At 50.9% G+C, this 17,453-nt stretch overlaps 1 protein-coding gene across 1 annotated transcript in view; it reads left to right on the plus strand.

The window, feature by feature from the left end:
- The first annotated feature begins 11,238 nt into the window (after nucleotides 1–11,238).
- The window catches only part of Ptpn1 (protein tyrosine phosphatase non-receptor type 1), a 58,088-nt gene continuing 51,873 nt past the window's right edge, over nucleotides 11,239–17,453 (plus strand). The window contains exon 1 of the mRNA XM_052723964.1: nucleotides 11,239–11,433. Within this exon, the coding sequence (XP_052579924.1) occupies nucleotides 11,371–11,433 (63 nt within the window). The 5' untranslated portion in view covers nucleotides 11,239–11,370. The remainder of the gene's footprint in view (nucleotides 11,434–17,453) is intronic.

The following is a 17,453-nucleotide window of genomic DNA, read 5'->3' on the forward strand; positions in this document are numbered from 1 at the left end:
GAAGGCCTGGAGGGAGGCAGAAACCAAAGACAGACGTCACAGGCAACTGGTGTGGGGCCTCAGTTGATAGTGCTTGCTTGATCACCACATAAACTGTGGTGGTACACACCTGCAATCCCAAGGACTCAGGTAGTAGAGGCAGGACACTCAGAAGTTCAAGGCCATCCTTGGCTACCTGGGACCCTTCCTCAAAAAAAAGAAAAAAAAAAGTCACAGGTCACTATTATGTTACCAGCCACAAGTAACCAAAGAGCCAGCCCCACGCTGCAGACATGGGAAGGGGTTGTGGTCTCTGCCAACAGGTCTCGTCAAGCCTACAGGGGCTTCCTCTCCCTTTCTTGGCAGCCAGTGACACCCCCGTTCCTCCTGTATGTCTCTTTTACAAGAGGGGCAGCGTTCCCAAGAAAGCCCTCAGCAGACTGTGCCTCCCACCCCCACACCAGCATTGCCCAACACATCCAGGCCCTGAAGCCAAGAAGCCCTGGAAGGAGTCCACCTCCCTTCTTCAACATGCTGGGCGAGAAGGGGGAAGGGAGCTGTGAGGATGGAGGGAGCCCATGGCGGGAGGCAGGGGGAGCCTGTTCCAAGCCCAGCTGCCCCCTGAAGTCCAGCTTCTCCTTTAGTCTCTAACTCCAGGGCTGCAGGGCTTTAAGACCCAGCTGCAGTTAGGGTCTTTCCCAAGCTGCTCAGAATCCCGGGAGAGGGTAGACGTTTTTATTGGTTGTTTGACAAGCACCAAATCCCCTCTGCCCTTGTCTCCTACAGCGTTGCGACCTTCCCAGGGTGCTGCTCCCACCCCCAGTACCACATGGAGCAGGCCACCTGGCTCTGGAAGTGGGACCTAGCCCTTTCTCTCGATCAGCCACCATCCAACGTGACTGGAGTGAGAGAATCGTGTGGGGTTCGTTACCGACTAGGGTCCCGACTGACAGAACCTAAGCAGTGTTCACTGTCTGTTTCTTCTGTTTATGAGTGTTTTGTTGACATGTATGTCTGTGCACTATGTGTGTGTCTAGTGCCCATGGAGGCCAGAAGAGGGCATCAGATCCCCTGGAACTGGAGTTAGACTCCTGTGAGCCACCACGGGGGTGTGCAGAATGGAACCCAGGTTCTTGGCAAGAGCAGCTAGTGTTCTTGACCACCGAGCCAGCTCTCTGGCTGCAGTAGAATTCACTGTAACGATGAGGATGTGCCTGGAAGCCATGGGGTGAGAGGAACTAGGCACAGTGGCTGCAGAGGGGTCCTTTGGTCGTCTCTCTTACATAACCAGCTGTGTGTGGTCGGTGTGAGACCAAGGCAGGTCCTTCTATCTTGTTCTCTTCCATCCTTCCGCTCTTGTCTGCACAGTTCAAACTCATGCCCAGTGTACTCCATTCCAAGCAGTAAAATGGAGAGAAGGTAAAGAAAAGATCCCGGAGCCCAGCGGTGGTGGAGCGCACTTTTAATGCCAGCACTCGGGAGGCAGAGGCAGGCAGATCTCTGTGAGTTTGAGGCCAGCCTGGTCTACAGAGTGAGTTCCAGGACAGCCAGGGCTACACAAAGAAACTCTGTATCAAAAACAAACAAACAAACAAACAAAAGATCAAGTGTCCCCCCCACCATGCCCACTCACCTTTAAGGTGAGGATTTAAAAGCAGATCACATGCAGTCCACTCACAGCCTTTGTACGGAAGTAGCATCTTTACTTTCAAAGGATGCTGGGAATGTAGTCCTTCACTGGATGGGCTAGTGTCTAGCTTCAAACCCATTTGTACGGAAAAAGAGAATTGATATTGGATTCAATTAGGATCTGACCCAACAGCTCAGACGAACCCACGGCTACAAATACAACTGTTCGCAGCTGTCAGGGTAACAGATGGGACACTCGAGGTAGAAAGGGGCCACACAATAAAACCATCCACAGTTTCATCCACAAGGCCACCAGCCACTTGAAGTGCCATGTTAAGTGTTTCCTGCACACCCTCCTGCTGGCCTCACATTCTGATGGTAAGCTGCTTATCTGTGGCAGTCAGCCTGTGTCCCCGAATGGAGGCTGCTCTAAGCCCCCCTCTGCCTCTCTGCCACCTCTCACCCTGATTAAACAAAAGTTCCTACCCCACTCACTAAGAGCTCACTAAGGCTCAGGGGTTAAGAGCACTGACTGTTCTTCCAGAGGACCCAGGTTCAAATCCCAGCACCCATATGGCAGCTAACAACTGTCTGTAACTCCAGTTCCAAGGGATCTGACTCCCTCACACAGACATACAGGTGGGCAAAACATAAAATACAAATAAATAAAGTTTTGTTTTGTTTTTTTTAAAAAAAGAGTCTGGCTTCCTGGCCTACCCCAGGCCAGGGCAGCAGGGACAGCCAAAGCCCTTGGCACAAAGCTTCCCTGCAGTCTGGGTGAGGCCATCTGGATAGCTGAAGCCTGGGTCCCTCCACCTTTACCTATCCCTGCAGTCTGGGTGAGGCCATCTGGATAGCTGAAGCCTGGGTCCCTCCACCTTTACCTATCCCTGCAGTCTGGGTGAGGCCATCTGGATAGCTGAAGCCTGGGTCCCTCCACCTTTACCTATCCCAAACGAGAGTCCTCTCTGTGGCCTCTTCCCATTGCAAAGGAACCCAAGTTCTAGTCGGTGGGAATCTCAGAGGCCATTTCCCTCTCCAACTGTAGAGCGTGAATCTGGGCATGGTGACACCCACCTGTGATCCAGCACCAAAGAGACTGAAGGAGGAAGGATCAACAGGAGTTCAAGGTCAGCCTGAGCTCCAGGGGAGACACTGTCTCTCTGAGAAGATGACTCAGCATGAGACTTGAGTTTGAACCCCAGAACTCAGAGGTGAGGGAGAGATCAAGGCTGAGTGGCATGCATCTGTAATTCCAATGCTGGGGATACCAAGTCAGGCAATCCCTGGGTCTTGCTCACCAGCCAGCCCTGACACCTTGGTGAGTTCCAGATCAGTGAGAAGCCCTGACTGCAAAACAAGGTCAACAGCATCTGAGGAATGACACCCAACACGTGCACACACCTGCACATGCACACACACACAAGAACAAGGGCCCGGCCAGGCCATCCCCTCACCAATGTGCAACCGAAGACAAGTCACAAGACCACCCCTGGCCTCAGTTTCCTCCCCCCAGGACACTGCAGAGATCCGGAGAGATGCACACTTGGCACTGAAGCTGGCTGGAGGTTTATACCCAGTGCATGTAGCAGTTCCGTTAACAATCCCTATTACTAGGCCGACAAGATGGCTCTGTGGGTAAAGGCACTTGCTGCCAAGCTTGATGACTCAAGTTTGATTCCCAGGACCCACATGGCAGGAGAGAACTGACTCCTGTAAATTGCCCTGTTTTAGGACAGGCCGTTGTTGGTCTCTCCCAGAATGACAGGGCAAGACTATATATCATCTTCAAAGAAACTGCTCTAACAATAATAAAATGCCCCCCCACCCCGAGCCTCGTGTGTTGGGATACTTGGTTCCCAGCTGGTGGCATTATTTGGGTGTTGTGGGACCTTTGGGAGGTATGGTCTGGCTGGTGAACATCAGATCTCTTGGAATGAGCACTGTGGGTTATAGCCTGACCCTGTTTCGGGTCCTGTCTCTGCTTCCTGACCTGCCAGGATGTGAGAAGCTGCATCCCCAAGCACCCACTGGCCAGGGGACGCTGCCTCTCCCATTATGATGGACTGTGTTGTTTTCTTCCTTGGAATCGCGTGCTGAAAAAAACAAGAACAGAAACAAAAAAACAAGTAAACAAACAACAACGAAACTCCTCTTGTCCCTTCAATTGCTTCTGCCAGGTCTTTGGTCAGAGACAAAAGAAGAGTCACTAAGACCACACCTTTCAAGAACATGACCATTTAGATCACCCCTATATGACCAGATATTTGAAGAGGGCTGGGGATATAGCTCAGTGATACATCTCTTGTCTAATATGCACAAGGCTCTGGGTTCAATTCCCCAACACTGAAAAGAAAGAACAAGAAGCAGAAAGCGATTTATAATTTCAAGATAATAAAGGTACAACCAACCAAGGCTGGGGGGCGGGGGGCGGGGGGCGGGGCGGGGCTGTGCCGTTGTCGCAGCTGTGCGTACACTCCCCAAGCCAGCCCCACCTGCTCTCAGCAGCGGGATGAAGCTCCAGAGATGTAAGTGACAGCACACATTAGGCAGTTTCTAGAGCTAGCTGGTAACCTGCACTTTTGATATTTTAAGAACCGAATTTACCAAGACCTTGCTGCTAACCTGAGAGAGTGGAGCACTCGACGCTCCGGTTCACTTAACGAATGCCTCCCTGCCTTACGTAAGAGAAAATTGAGGGTCGGAGAGATGAGGAACTCGCTTGCCCAAGAGCATGCTTGCCCAAGGCCTCCCTCCAGGTTTCATGATCCAAACCCAGAACCACCGTCTGCAACAACAGTGCCCTGACCCTGTCAGGGAGGGTGGAGAAGTGCCCTGGCCTCTAGCAACCCTCCCAGACTCCACCTTTGCTGAAAAGCGCGAGGCCAAACCTCATTTCCATCTCTGGGTTCCACTTCCCTCCTCGAACCACGCCCCCATGCCGCTCGGCAGCCTTTCTCAGCATACACGTGACTCCCCCAGTTCCCCTAAATGCCTCCTCCTCCCGTCTCTTCTTACGAGACGGCCTGCTTGGGATTATATTTGTGTTTATTTATAATGGCTTGGAATCAAGTCTGAAATGTTTTCCGGGGGCAGAGAGGTGGGAGAGTCTCTTTAAGGCTTTGAAGAGCCCAGTGAGGATGTGAGTGGGGCGGAGCTTTGAGTGGGGCCGCCTCCCTTCCTGAAATGGTGCGGGAACTCAAAAGAACAGAACTTCAGAACCAGAAGTTCAAGTCCTGTGCAACTGTGGGCTAGTCGCCTAACTCCTCTGTGCTTCACTTCAAATGGGATTCCTAATAGTATCGACTTTCATAGTGTTAAGTTTTAAATTTTTTTTTTTTTTTTTGAGACAGGGTCTCATGTAGCTCAGACTGGACTTGAACCCTCTATATGGCCAAGGATGACATTGATCCTCTGGACCTTCTGCCTCCACCCCTTAGTGCTAGGATTACAGGCGTATGCCACCACGCCTGGTCTTTAAAGTAGTAGATGTCACTATGATTGGCATTCTCAGGGCAACTTGTGCTATTTTTAGAGCTCATGGGAATTCCTGGGGAGATTGTACAACATCCTGGAGGAGGGCATGGACTCTGAGGTTAGAGGTCCACACTCAAAGCCTGCTGTAGCCTTGCTGGCTGCACAGCCTCGGTTAAGTCATTGGCCCCTGTGAGCCTGGGTTCTTTCATCTGCCAAGTTCTCCTCTAGACAGAGATTGGCTTAGAGATGACACATGTCCCTCCCTCCGTGGGACTTAGGAGATTATAGACTAGGATATGTGCTGGGAGAGAGGGCTGCTGGGCCATTCCAGGCCATCACAGAACAGCTGACCCAGGACCAAAGCCAGCACAGGGCAAGCAGAGACAGGGGCTGAGGATACAGAGTCAGAATGACGTTATCTGAGGCCCAAGATCACACTGTGCCTGAAGCAAGCAGCTTTTAGACTTCCCATTTTCATGAACCAAAAACTTCCCATTTTGCAAAAGCCACTTTTGGTTGGGTTTTCTCATAGGAAATTATCTAGGCCAACACCAAGAGGTTAAGAAACTTGGTCCAGGCCGAGCAGCGGTGGCGCACGCCTTTAACTCCAGCACTCAGGAGGCAGAGGCAGGCGGATCTCTGTGAGTACGAGGCCAGCCTGGGCTACAGAGAGAGTTCCAGGACAGGCTCCAAAGCTACACAGAGAAACCCTGCCTCTAAAAACAAAACAAACAAACAAACAAACAAACAAAAACCAACCAAACAAAAAAGGAACTTGGTCTGGGCACACAGGCTGTGAGAGGTAGACTCTGGGCCTGGAAACTGATGTGACAGCCACACGCTCTCTGATCCGGGCCAACTGTTGGCACTGGGATGTGCATTGATTATTCCTTTTACTCTCTCTGGGCAGCAACTGTCTGCACCTGAGAAAGTCAAACAGTTCCAAGGACTTAAAGGGACTTTGGAGTTTCACTGATGCCCAGGCAGCTTCAGGCTGGAGCCCATGCCTTCCATTGCCAGCACTCTGACATCCCCCACTGGTAACTCCATCTCAGGGACCAGCCTGCCAAGCAATCCAGGTGCTCGAGTCTGCTAGGAAACCCAGTCTTGAGGCTCAGAGAGGCAGGGCCACACCCTTCCTGCCTGTGGGGTCCCAGCACTGGGTAGTTGTGCTGGACCTTCCAAGGGACTCAGTCTATGAGAGGCAAAGAAGCCCTCGTCATTCTGATCTCTAGAACCTTCCAAGGACTGGTGGGGGTTTGGGGAGAGTGACTTGCAGACTTCCAGCTCAAGGAAGATGGTGTTGGACAACACAACTCAGCTCTACTTATTCACAAAGTTTACAGTTAGTGGCCAAGGGATGATGACAAACATGTCAAGTCACGGCAGGTAGTGAAGGGATGGGGGTGGGGGTGGGAGCTGTGGGGAGAGGAGCAGGGCATCAGAGCTTGAGCGTTATTTCGGATCCTGAGCTCTGCACTGCGTTACCGGTAGGCCGATGCCACCTACTGTCCAGGTCACTTGTCGACCACCTCAATCAGAGGTCTTCAAAAACAGCTGTCCTGCTCTACCCACGAGAGTCCCGGGATGATTAAAAAGTTGACTGGTCACTGACTTGTGGAGCTGATGTCTTTCCTTAGTGGGATCTGTGAAGAGAAAGCCAAACCCTGAGTGAGAACATTGGAGCACTTCACAGACTTGCCTGACCAGAAAGGGCATTAGCCATGGTGACACAGGCCACCTTGTTTACTTTCTAATCAGCCACCAGCATCATTAGGTTGGCAGGGCCGGCTTTGTCCACAGGGCTTCGGGGAAAGCTGACATTTAGGGTCATTGAAGTCTCTCTTTCCAGCAAATGTCAGATGCCTGGGATGTGGGAACGGAGAGGTTCCGCCCTGATGGAACAGGACTGCCAGGAGACAAGCCAGCAAATAGGTACAGCAGAGGAGGACAGGGGCCTGTGGCTGCAGTCAGGAGACCTGCTTGGGGAGGTGACACTCAGCTTGAGACCTGAAGGGAGAAAAGATACACAGAGCGGCCTGGTCAGGACTGGATGGCACAAAGGTCCTATGGTGGAAGCCAGCCAGGTGTGCTGGGAAGGGACCCAGAACGGAGGGAAGCAGGCAATGGGGAGAGGGTAGGGAGGCAGATAGGACAGGTCACCACGGTCACCTGGGCACGAAAGCCAGAGCTAGGGATGGATCATTATGCTTTTTTCATTTTCATTTATATTTGGTTTTTTGAGACAGGATTTCTCTGTGTAACAGCCCTGGCTGTCCTGGATCTTACTTTGAAGACCAGGCTGGCCTTGAAATCACAGAGATCTGCCTGCCTCTGCCTCCCAAGTGCTGGGATTAAAGGCATGCACCACCACTGCCCAGCTATTCTTTTTTTTATATACACACATTTGTTTAAGTGTGTGTGTGTGTGTGTGTGTGTGTGTGTGTGTGTGTGTGTGTGTGTGTGTCTGAAGAGGCATTGGATCCTCCAGAACTGGAATTACAGGCAGTTGTGAGCCACTACGTGGTGTCTGAGAACTGAATGGGGTTCTTCTGTTAGAGCAATAAGTGCTCCTAACCACAAAACCATCTCTCCAGCTCTGGACCAGGCCTTTTTTCTAAGTAGAACGAGAAAGCCTCACAGTGTTTTAATCAGGAAGGCATGACCATCTCTGGTGCCGTTGTGTGGAGAGTGGATGTGAGACACGCTGGGACTCAGCCTTTTCTCCAGGGTTAGGATTTCTCAGAGGGTTTCATCTTCTGCCACTTCAGTGGGTTAAGTGGGGCCCCTAGGAAGTCACATCACCAGTGTGACCTTATTTGGGAAAATAGTTTTGCATGTCATTGACTTAGGAGCCTCGGGAGGAGATCTGGATCACTGGACCCAGCACATCAGCCTGGGACACAATGACAAGTGTTCTTACAGAAGCAAACAGGGAGGTTTGTCAGACAGGAGGAGCCAGAGAGACCATGTGGAAATAAGGCAAGGGTGAGGGTATACTGCCAAGGAAAGACAGCCTGCTGGAGATAGAAGCAGAGAAGGGGCCTCGGGCATCAGAAGGAGGTCTACCATGCCAGCCGACTCTGGGGCCTTGTGAACAGTGAAGACTGGGCCTGGTGGCACAGGCCTCTCGTCCCAGCTACTCAGGAGCTGAGGCAGGAGGATCAAAAGTTCAAGCTCTTCTGAGACACTTTAGTGAAACTGTGTCAAATAAAAAAGTATGAAGAGGGGCAGGGTATGAAGCTCAGGATTAGAGCGACTTCCTAGCATGTGGGGGTCCTGGGCTCCAGCCTGAGCAACGCAAAAAAGAAACAGACGGCTGTGGGGGGGCAGGGAGCGAGGATCCGTTCATCCACTTAGCTCTGTATACAGGGGTGAAAGAGCCACCTTTACTCCATGGAGCTACTCCTCAAATGTGTACCTTAAGGACAGGAGGAGCCCACCTACTCCGAGTCATTTAAATAGGCAACAACTTCAGTTAGGCAGCCTCCAAGGGTGGAGTTCCAAATTTTTCACCAGAATAATCAACTTTTTCTCTTGAGGGAGTACTCTATTTCTAAGAATATTGTTTATCAGGTGAGCTGTCTTTATCCAGCAAGAATTAATGGGCTGGCTAGATGGCTCCCTGGGCTGGCTAGATGGCTCCCTGGGTATAGCTGCTTGCCGCCAAGTCTGACAGCTTAAGTTTGATCCCCGGGTCTCACACAGTGGAAGGAGACTATTGACTCTGGCAAGTTGTCCTTGGACCTCAAATTGCATGTGTGCCATGAAAAAAAATTCGTCTACCTACCCATTTGCTACTATTTGAAATAAGCCCATTAGATAAACTCGTCTACCTTTTATGAGGTAGGCACTCTTTTTATTTTATTTTTTTATTTTTAGGGTTTCTTTGTGTAACAGCCCTAGCTGTCCTGGAACTCGCTCTGTAGATCAGGCTGGCCTCGAACTCACAGAGATCTACCTGCCTCTGTTTCCCAAGTGTTGGGATTAAATGCACGCACCACCCCACCACCCACCCATCCTGAAGTAGGCACATCTTATGATCCCCCTTTCACAGTGGAGAAAATCAAGATGCTGAGCTTACCAGGAATCCACCCCAGGCTATATCATAGGACCTTAGAACCAGAGTCGTCCTGTGTGTCCATCTGTGTTGTGTTGCCCCACCCCTCCCCCACCCCCCCACCCCCTGCAGCCTGGCTCCTAAGCAAGAGATTCTCTGAAGGTCAATCCAGCCTCCCTTCCCATTTGCAAGACTGCTTTGTTTATGGCTTTTTGAGATAGGGTTTTCACTGTGCCTGGAACTCACTACGTAGACCAGGCTGGCCTAGAATTTTGGGTGATCCTCCTGCCTCAGCTTCTCAAGTGTTAGGATCACAGCCGTGTTCAGCTGCTAGCCCAGCTTGGCAATGTTTCCTTGGAAAAGAGACTTGTCTCTGTGCATTGTTTTGTCAGCCCTAAGATGGGAATCCAGGTGCCTCTACGAGAGGGTAGTTATGGAGAGAAAATGAAAATGGGGCTTTGCATGCCAGGCACAGTGCCTCCCACAGCATCCCAGGAGCAAGCCGGAAGTCACTGTCACACCAGGAGCTAGTGTTGGGCACAGGGCACTGATCCAATGCAGTTTTCTTTCATGTGTTGAGCCCAGAGTGCATGGTAACAACTCCAAGCTCCAGTCAAGCTTCCCAGAGGAAGGCAACCTCACCATTCTCTTATACTTCCAGGAGCCCAGGTATCAGAACCAATGTTCAGTATTCATCCTGGGCAGTCTGAACACACCAGAGAACTTGCACCTGGATGAGTTCTTACGGGAGAGCTCTTTCTTTCTTTTTAATGTTTTTAGATTTATTTTATTTGTATGAATGTTTTGTTTGCATGTATGTATAGTATCACATGTGCCCGGTGCCCTTGTAGGTCAAAAGAGGGCCTGACACCGGAGTTATAGATAGCTGTGAGCCGCCAGAAACTGGACTTGCAGGTGGTTGTGAGCCACCATCACCCCCAAGGAAGGTTTTCCTTTTTTGTTGTTTTTTGTTTGCCTTGCGACAGGGTCTCACTGTGTAACTCTGGCTGTCCTGGAACTCATGTAGACAAGGCTGGCCTCGAACTCAGAGACCCCTTGCCTCTACCTCAGAAGTTCTGGGTTTAAAGGCAGGCACCACCACGTCTGCCCAGAATTTTCTAGATACTGTGGAAAGAGAGAAAACTAGCACAGACCCCATCCACTCATTCTGCCTGGGTAGAAATCTCATAAACTCTGTTGTTTCAGGAGAGTAAAGTGGACAGTTGGGTGTTGGCACATGCAGGGAACTTGGAAGACTAAGGCTGGTGGATTGTGAGCTGGAGGCCAGCCTAGGCTACATAGTGAATTCCAGGCCAGCTGGGGCTACAGTGACTCAGTTTCAAACAAACAAGAAGCTGGGATGTGGCTCAGCGAGCAGAGTGCGTCCTAGCGTGCACCGAGCTCTGATTCCATCCCCCGCCAACACATGCCTGTGATTCCAAGACCTGGGAGGTGGAGGCAGGAGGATCATCCTTGACCTGGAAGCAAGTTAGAAGGCCAACCTGGGATAGTGCAACCCTGAGTTAAAAATAAAGAAGGGAGCCTGGAGTTGTGGCGCAGGCCTTTAATCCCAGCACTTGGGAGGCAGAGGCAGGTGGATCTCAGTGAGTCCGAGGCTAGCCTAATCTACAGAGCGAGTTTCAGGACAGCCCGGGCTATGCAGAGACACCCTGGGAAAAAAAAAAAAAAACAACACCCCCCCACACACACACACACAAAGAACGGGACAGGAAATGCCGCTCCCCACGCCCCAACCGCCACGCCTTCGCCACGCCTTCGCCGTGTGACTCAACCCGCAGATCTGAGCCTCGAACTCGCGATCCCGTCAACCCTGCCTAGGTCCACGCGCCTTGGGCGCGCCGCCGGGGGTCGCCTGGGCAACGAGCGCGCGCCCACCCTAGCGCGGAACCCGGGAAGCCACGAGGCGCGCGCGCAGCATTACAGCTCTTCTGGCCCAGGCCTCTTCCACTAAGCTCCGCCCCGGCCCCGCCCCCACGGAAGTGCCGGCAAGCCTTCTCGCTATTTGATTGGCCCTTACGTACAGAGGGCGGAGCTCGCGGCGAGGCGGGGTGCGTACTTCCGGCTGCCGGCTTGACATGCAGAAGCCGCGGCCGCTCGAGAGGCTGGGGCTGCGGTGGCGGCGGGCGGCGGGCCTCGGGACGCGGAGCGACACGGCCTAGCGCGGCGGACGGCCGAGGGGACGCGGGCAGCCGGCCCGTCCCGCCATGGAGATGGAGAAGGAGTTCGAGCAGATCGACAAGGCCGGGAGCTGGGCGGCCATTTACCAGGTGCGGAGCTGGGGCCCCTAGGCCGCGCAGTCTCCCCGGCCCTCGGGGCTCAAGAGACCCCCTGTCGCGCGGCCCAGCCGTCTAGACCCCGCTCGGGGCTCGCACTCGCCCCCACACACAGCCGCTTGCATCTTCCCGCGGTCTGTGTCCTCTCCCGAGCCCCGACCCCCACCTCGACCCTAACCTTGGCCCAGCCACCCTTTGTCCCCACTGGTCCACACCCCCGCTGCTTCCTTGTCTGGACCGGACCACCTCAGGCCCTCTTCCTTTGTCTCCCGGGGAGGGAGGTGAGCTCGCCGACACCCCCAACCCCCCCCCCCCGCACATTTCCTTTGCTCTGGCCTCGGTGAGCGGTCGTGGAGGCCCCAGAATGACAGCCCCTTACCCCTTCCTGTCCATTCATTTGTTGGACGTGAGTTGGAGAGTCCGTTCGGCGCTAGGCACTGTAGATGGTGTGTGTTGAACGCTACGGTAGACCTACCCTGCCCCCAGAGAGGCTTGGAGTAACACAGACACTCAAAGCTGGTGACTAGTGTTGGGAAGAGAAAGACATGTTAAGGTGGGGGTGACTGTACCCAAAGGGCCTGCTGCCGTGGAGAGGGAATTCAGGCGAGGCTGTTGGAGAAAGAGGCTTGCTCTTTGAACAGAACAAGGAGCGGCAAGCCATGAGGTTAGGCGACTAACCTAGGGGGACACAGAACCCATTCCTCCAGTTGCCAAACTCTTTCCTTCCAGGCAGGGAAATGAGATAGTTTTAACCCTCTCTAAATGGTCTCTTTCCTTGATGAGTGTCTTTTATCCTTTGATCGTGGGCTGAGATGGTCCTGTTTTCTGGGATCCGGTCCACTTGAGTGTCTGGTGGTAAACAAATAAAATATTGTGAAAGTAGGGTTTTTTTCCTCTATCTATGAAACAGCGAATTGAAAACACAAAGATGTCTTTACAAGCAGCTAAGTCCTCTAAAGAAAATAAGTCTTCCGATTAAATGTCAGTGCGGGGGTTGTGAGGATTAACCAAAACCACACTCGCCCGGCATCTTAAATAAGCATGTGCAAAATAGATCCTATGCCTTGTGTAAAGGAGCAGGCAGTTTATTCTGCTTTCAGCTTCTAGGTTCAGAAGGCAGCGGGTGAGACCCATCAGCTGGAGAATTGAAATCTATTTTGAGCTTCACTTGGAAAAGGAAAAAGCCTCAGGCTGCCCTTTGGTGTGTTGGACTGACAGAAGGCTTTTTTTGGGTGGCCTTGATTTCCAGATTCCTTGACAGGGTTCTTTTTACCTGGGCTGTGATGTGTGTCAGCTTCTCTTGGACTGATATTTATAGCTAGTGTAATCTGTGGAAGTAGAGCGATCAATATCAACGTTTGCGTTCCAGGTCTAGCCTCTGAATTAGTTGAATGGGTTCCACTAAGGAGTCAGATATGTGGGCAGATTTTCTATATCAGATTGAATGCAAGGGGAGCCCAGGGTCACATCACATGGACATTGTCATGTCTGTCACTCTGAAGTGTGGAAGTTGTTGGCTAAACAGACCGTCCCAAGTGGAGACAGTTGGATCTTTAATACTGAAATAGACTGATCTGGTAACACATTGATATCATAAATAAATTACGGTAGAATGCGGCTTTTACACTTTTAGGTCAGAGTGGCCTGCCCGGATATCTCAGCCTTGTTAAAGCTGCGTTAAGAATGCTGCTGGCTCGGAGTACACTGGCTTTGAAATCATTTCCCTCATTGCTCTCCAGTTTCTCTACCACACTTAAGCCCCCCAACAAGTTAGTAAGAGGTCAGGGTCTCCACAGCTTGTTGAAGTGCTCCCCCGCCCCCTCCACACACACACCATGGGTTTTCCTGGTGTGAATATTTGTATTTTTAAAAATGGGTATGGAGGTGTGTCCCTGTTTTATATTTTAAAAGTAGCTCTTTATCTTACAATTGTACCTTTTTTGTTTGTTTGGTTTTTTTCAAGACAGGGTGGCCACTTAGGCCTGTAGAGTCAGGGTTGTTTGCATATGGAAATAGCCTGAAGAATCCCTTTCTACCATTCAGAATTTGCAAATGTTCTAATAAGAGATCTTGGCTTGACTGTGGAAGGAGTAACTAGGGACAGTACCCTCCTTTGGTGGCTGGAAGAGGATGTTGGTCAGGTCTTTGATTCTGTCACTTTCAGTGAATGATTTGTTTCAGATAAAGAGCATCTCTCAACCCAGTAGCTCCTCACTTGAAGGCAAGACAGCTCATTTACAAGTAGGCTTTGTATGGTGGGGTACTCTTCCGCCTGATATTTGTTATAGCTGCCTTCATACTAAAATGCAACCCATTGCGTGACTGGGTTAAAGTCCTGTTATATCGGTAATGTCCTAAAATTCCTTACAGGTTTAGACAGCTGACACTGTCATGCTCCAAGAGGTGCACTTCCAATAATGCTTATTTAGACACCATTGGCTTCAAAGGTGGGGGCCGACTATAGTTTGTGTAGAAAAGAAAGACCTATACACCACAATTCATTTTGATGTGGGAGGGGTGGGGGGGGTGTGTGACATGGAGATTGGGAAGTTCTCATCATTTTGAGTGACCCATGAGATCTAAATGTTCTTGCTTGGCCTGGTTTGCATGAACTAAATTTAGGTTTCTGATGGACACTTTGAGGAGGTGTGAAACCTTTGAAATTGTCTGGCCTGGTAGGAAATTAACAGGGAGTTCCAGCAGAACCAGGAGGGACTCACCTCTTGTTTGCCATCCCAGCATATTTACAGTAGCTGGGCTCTCTGGAGTGTAAGCAGAACCCATTCAGTGTCTGGTCCAGCAGCTGGGGGTCGTGGGAAAACAGGGGAAAGCCAATGGTTTTCAGCTACCAGATCCCTCCGCTGGGCTCCTGGCCTGCCTGCTACCTTTGCATTTTAGTAGGATCCACAGGACCTGGTATTTATTGAGTAATGGAATTAAATGCTGGTATACTGAGCTTTGAGACTGAAGTGAATGAGAAGTTCCCTGTGGAGGCTTTTTGGATGATAATCTATTGAGATAATTGCCTTTTCTCTTTGTTTTCTCTTTTGATGGTGCTCAAATGACACTCTAGGCAAGCACTATACCCTTGGGCCACCTCTCTGACCCTTGGGGGTTTTGTTTGTTTGTTTGATGTTTTATGAGATGCATCTTACTGTGTGGCCCAGCCTGGCTCTGTTCTCGTGCTGTGCCTCTCTTATAGACCTGAGCCACCACACTTAACCCCCCCCCACACACACAAACACCATTGTCCCTTTTCCAGTCTCTTCTAGCATCCTTCCTCGTGTGTGTCTTTTGCATGCTTTCCCTTCTTTCCTGCAGTGTTAATGCTCATTCCCAGCAGCAGCTAATATTGGCAGGAAGGCTGGGCATGTTCTAGAAACCCGGAGTCCTGTCTGAGTCATTGCTTCTGGGATGATGTATGTACCTGCAGTGCCCGAGTGGGTTTTGAGTAGGCTGGAGTGCTTGACTTGAGTAGCTCTGAGAGTCCCTCCCCTACCTTCCATTGCTTGGTCACCCTGTCACCCTCCTTGGTGGTCTAAAGTGCCCATAAACCGGCACTTATGTGTCCTTCGTACTTTAGAGATGACAAGCTGGTTGCCTTTATTTTCTTGTGTGTTCAGTCTCTGTGTGTGCATGTGCACCTGTGTGTGTGTGTGTGTGTGTGTGTGTGTGTGTGTGTGTGTGTGTGCTATAGTGTACATGTAGAGGTCAGAGGACAAACTTGGGTGCTGGGTTTTTTTTTTTTTTGGTTTTTCGAGACAGGGTTTCTCTGTGTAGCTTTACGCCTTTCCTGGAACTCACTTGGTAGCCCAGGCTGGCCTCGAACTCACAGAGATCCGCCTGGCTCTGCCTCCCGAGTGCTGGGATTAAAGGCATGCGCCACCACCGCCCGGCGGGTGCTGGTTTTTACTCTTCCATCTTGTTTATAATAAGGTGTCTGTTTCATTGCTGTGTATGCCAGGATGTCTAGCTTATGAGCTGCCAAGGATTCTCCATCTCCCATCTCGAAGCGGCACTGGAGTTATAGGCCGGCCTCTGTCCAGCTGTTTATGGGTTCTGGGGATCCTAACTCAGGTTCTCACACTTGCATAACAAACACTTTACCCACAGTGTCGTCTTCTTAGCCCATGGTTAATCTGGCCTATCAGGTTCTTCACCTCATAGATCTGCAGTTTATTGCTAATGTACCCGCGCCCCCAAACAGGGTCTCTCTGTGTAGCCCTGGCTGTCCTGGAACTCATTCTGTAGACCAGGCTGCCCTTGAACTCACAGAGATCCTCCTGCCTCTGCCTCCCAAATGCTAGGATTAAAGGCATGTGCCACTACCTCCTGGCTGACTTTACTTGTTTTAACAATAGCTCTGAAACTGGGTCTGGTGGTGCATGCCTTTAGCCTTTAATCCAGGAGGCAGAGGCAGATGGATCTCTGTGAGTTCGAGACCAGCCTGGTCTACATAGTGAGTTCCAGGACAGTCAGAGCTACATAGCAAGACCCTGTTTCAAAAAAAAGCAGAAACAATAGCTCTGAGCCTGTCACTTCTGTGTGACTGCTTTCGATGCTCTCCTAACACTCGTGAAGACCCACACTCTGCTGGCATCCAAATTGCCCCTGTTCTCCTGGGGCTTCCATCTTAGCGCCCAGGAGGCCTTCTGTCTGCACTATCACTCACATTTGTCTAGCATGCGCGTCCAGCTTGCATCTTCCAGTTCACGTGTGTGCCTCCTCACAGGGAACTCTGCTCTGGGTCCTGTGCACTACCTGATGTTACTTGTATGCTTCTTAGATCTGCCTCTTTATATTTTGGTCTGGCGCTGGAGCCCACGTGTCCCGAGGTCACTGACTATGGCACCCTATCCCCTAAATCTGGCACAAAGTAAATATTCCCACAAGTGTCAGATGGACAGGGCTGCCTAAAGATATAGTGGCTGTGGTTCCTGTGGTTCCTTGTCCCAGGCTAATGATGGGGTCAGGAAGATCGCCCACACTCGGCCCAGTAGTAGGAGTCCCTCTGGTGGAAACGACTGTATTTTGAGCCCTTACCCAAGGTGATGATTCGGTGTTGCCTACATGTGACTTCACAGAGAAGCTGATTGTGCTCTATGACTTGCCATTATACCTGCCTCACAGAAGCTCGAGGTGTGGCAGGTCCTTGGTGTTCCCTCTGTGTGACAGGCTCAGTAGGCAGCTACAGCTTTCTCTAATCCTGTTGAGCTCTTCCGATCCGGCCACTCCTGACCTGTGCTAGAGAGGTTTTGTGTGTAGATGATTCACAAATAATTTTCAATTTTGGGAAATAAGATATGGTTCTCTGTCAGTCAGCAGCCTTACGAAGTCCTCCAAACTCCAGTTAGTAAAGGCAAGCATTGTTCAGCTTTTAATTAGACCATCTCAGTGTCAAGAGAAAAGTGTAGCTTTCTCCTCATCTGATATTCTCGGTGTCTGGAAGTATGTTACAGTCTTAGCTAGAGCCAGATGGCTCCTATCTTCCGGCCTCGTCTCTTCACTCCCCTTTTCTCTCCCTCCTTTTTGTAAAATGATCCTGAACTAACTGACCATTAAGTTCACCTCAAGTAATAAAAGTTCTTATTGTTCTTGAAATAACCCTTGTAAAACTGCAGACATCTGCACAGGTCATACGGTTAGGCTCAAAAATTTATAGGTCTGCTAGTGTGACTATCTCTATCTCTCTATCTATATATCCCCAAGGGACATTCAAGGTTCTCCCTGAGAAGGCTCCCTGGAGTGAGTGACGTGGGAAAGTGAGTAGCCGGCCACAGTTGGGCGCCCCTCCTCGAGACAGTGCTTGGGTGGTTTTCCTGTAAAAGACAGAGGAACTGACTCTTGAAAGTTCACGAAAGTGGGGTGCATGAGGGGCAGCTGCCCTTATGTTGTAATTTTAGAAAGAACCCACATCTGCTCTCAGCTTCATTTGACTAAGATGAGCACTTACACATCTGCCTGCCTCCAGGAGAAAGTACCTAAGTTCCCACCACTGGACAGCACCGTCCACT

The sequence above is a fragment of the Peromyscus californicus genome, unplaced genomic scaffold, assembly GCF_007827085.1.
Source record: "Peromyscus californicus insignis strain IS unplaced genomic scaffold, ASM782708v3 Scaffold_7__1_contigs__length_154581171, whole genome shotgun sequence".
Taxonomy (NCBI): domain Eukaryota; kingdom Metazoa; phylum Chordata; class Mammalia; order Rodentia; family Cricetidae; genus Peromyscus; species Peromyscus californicus.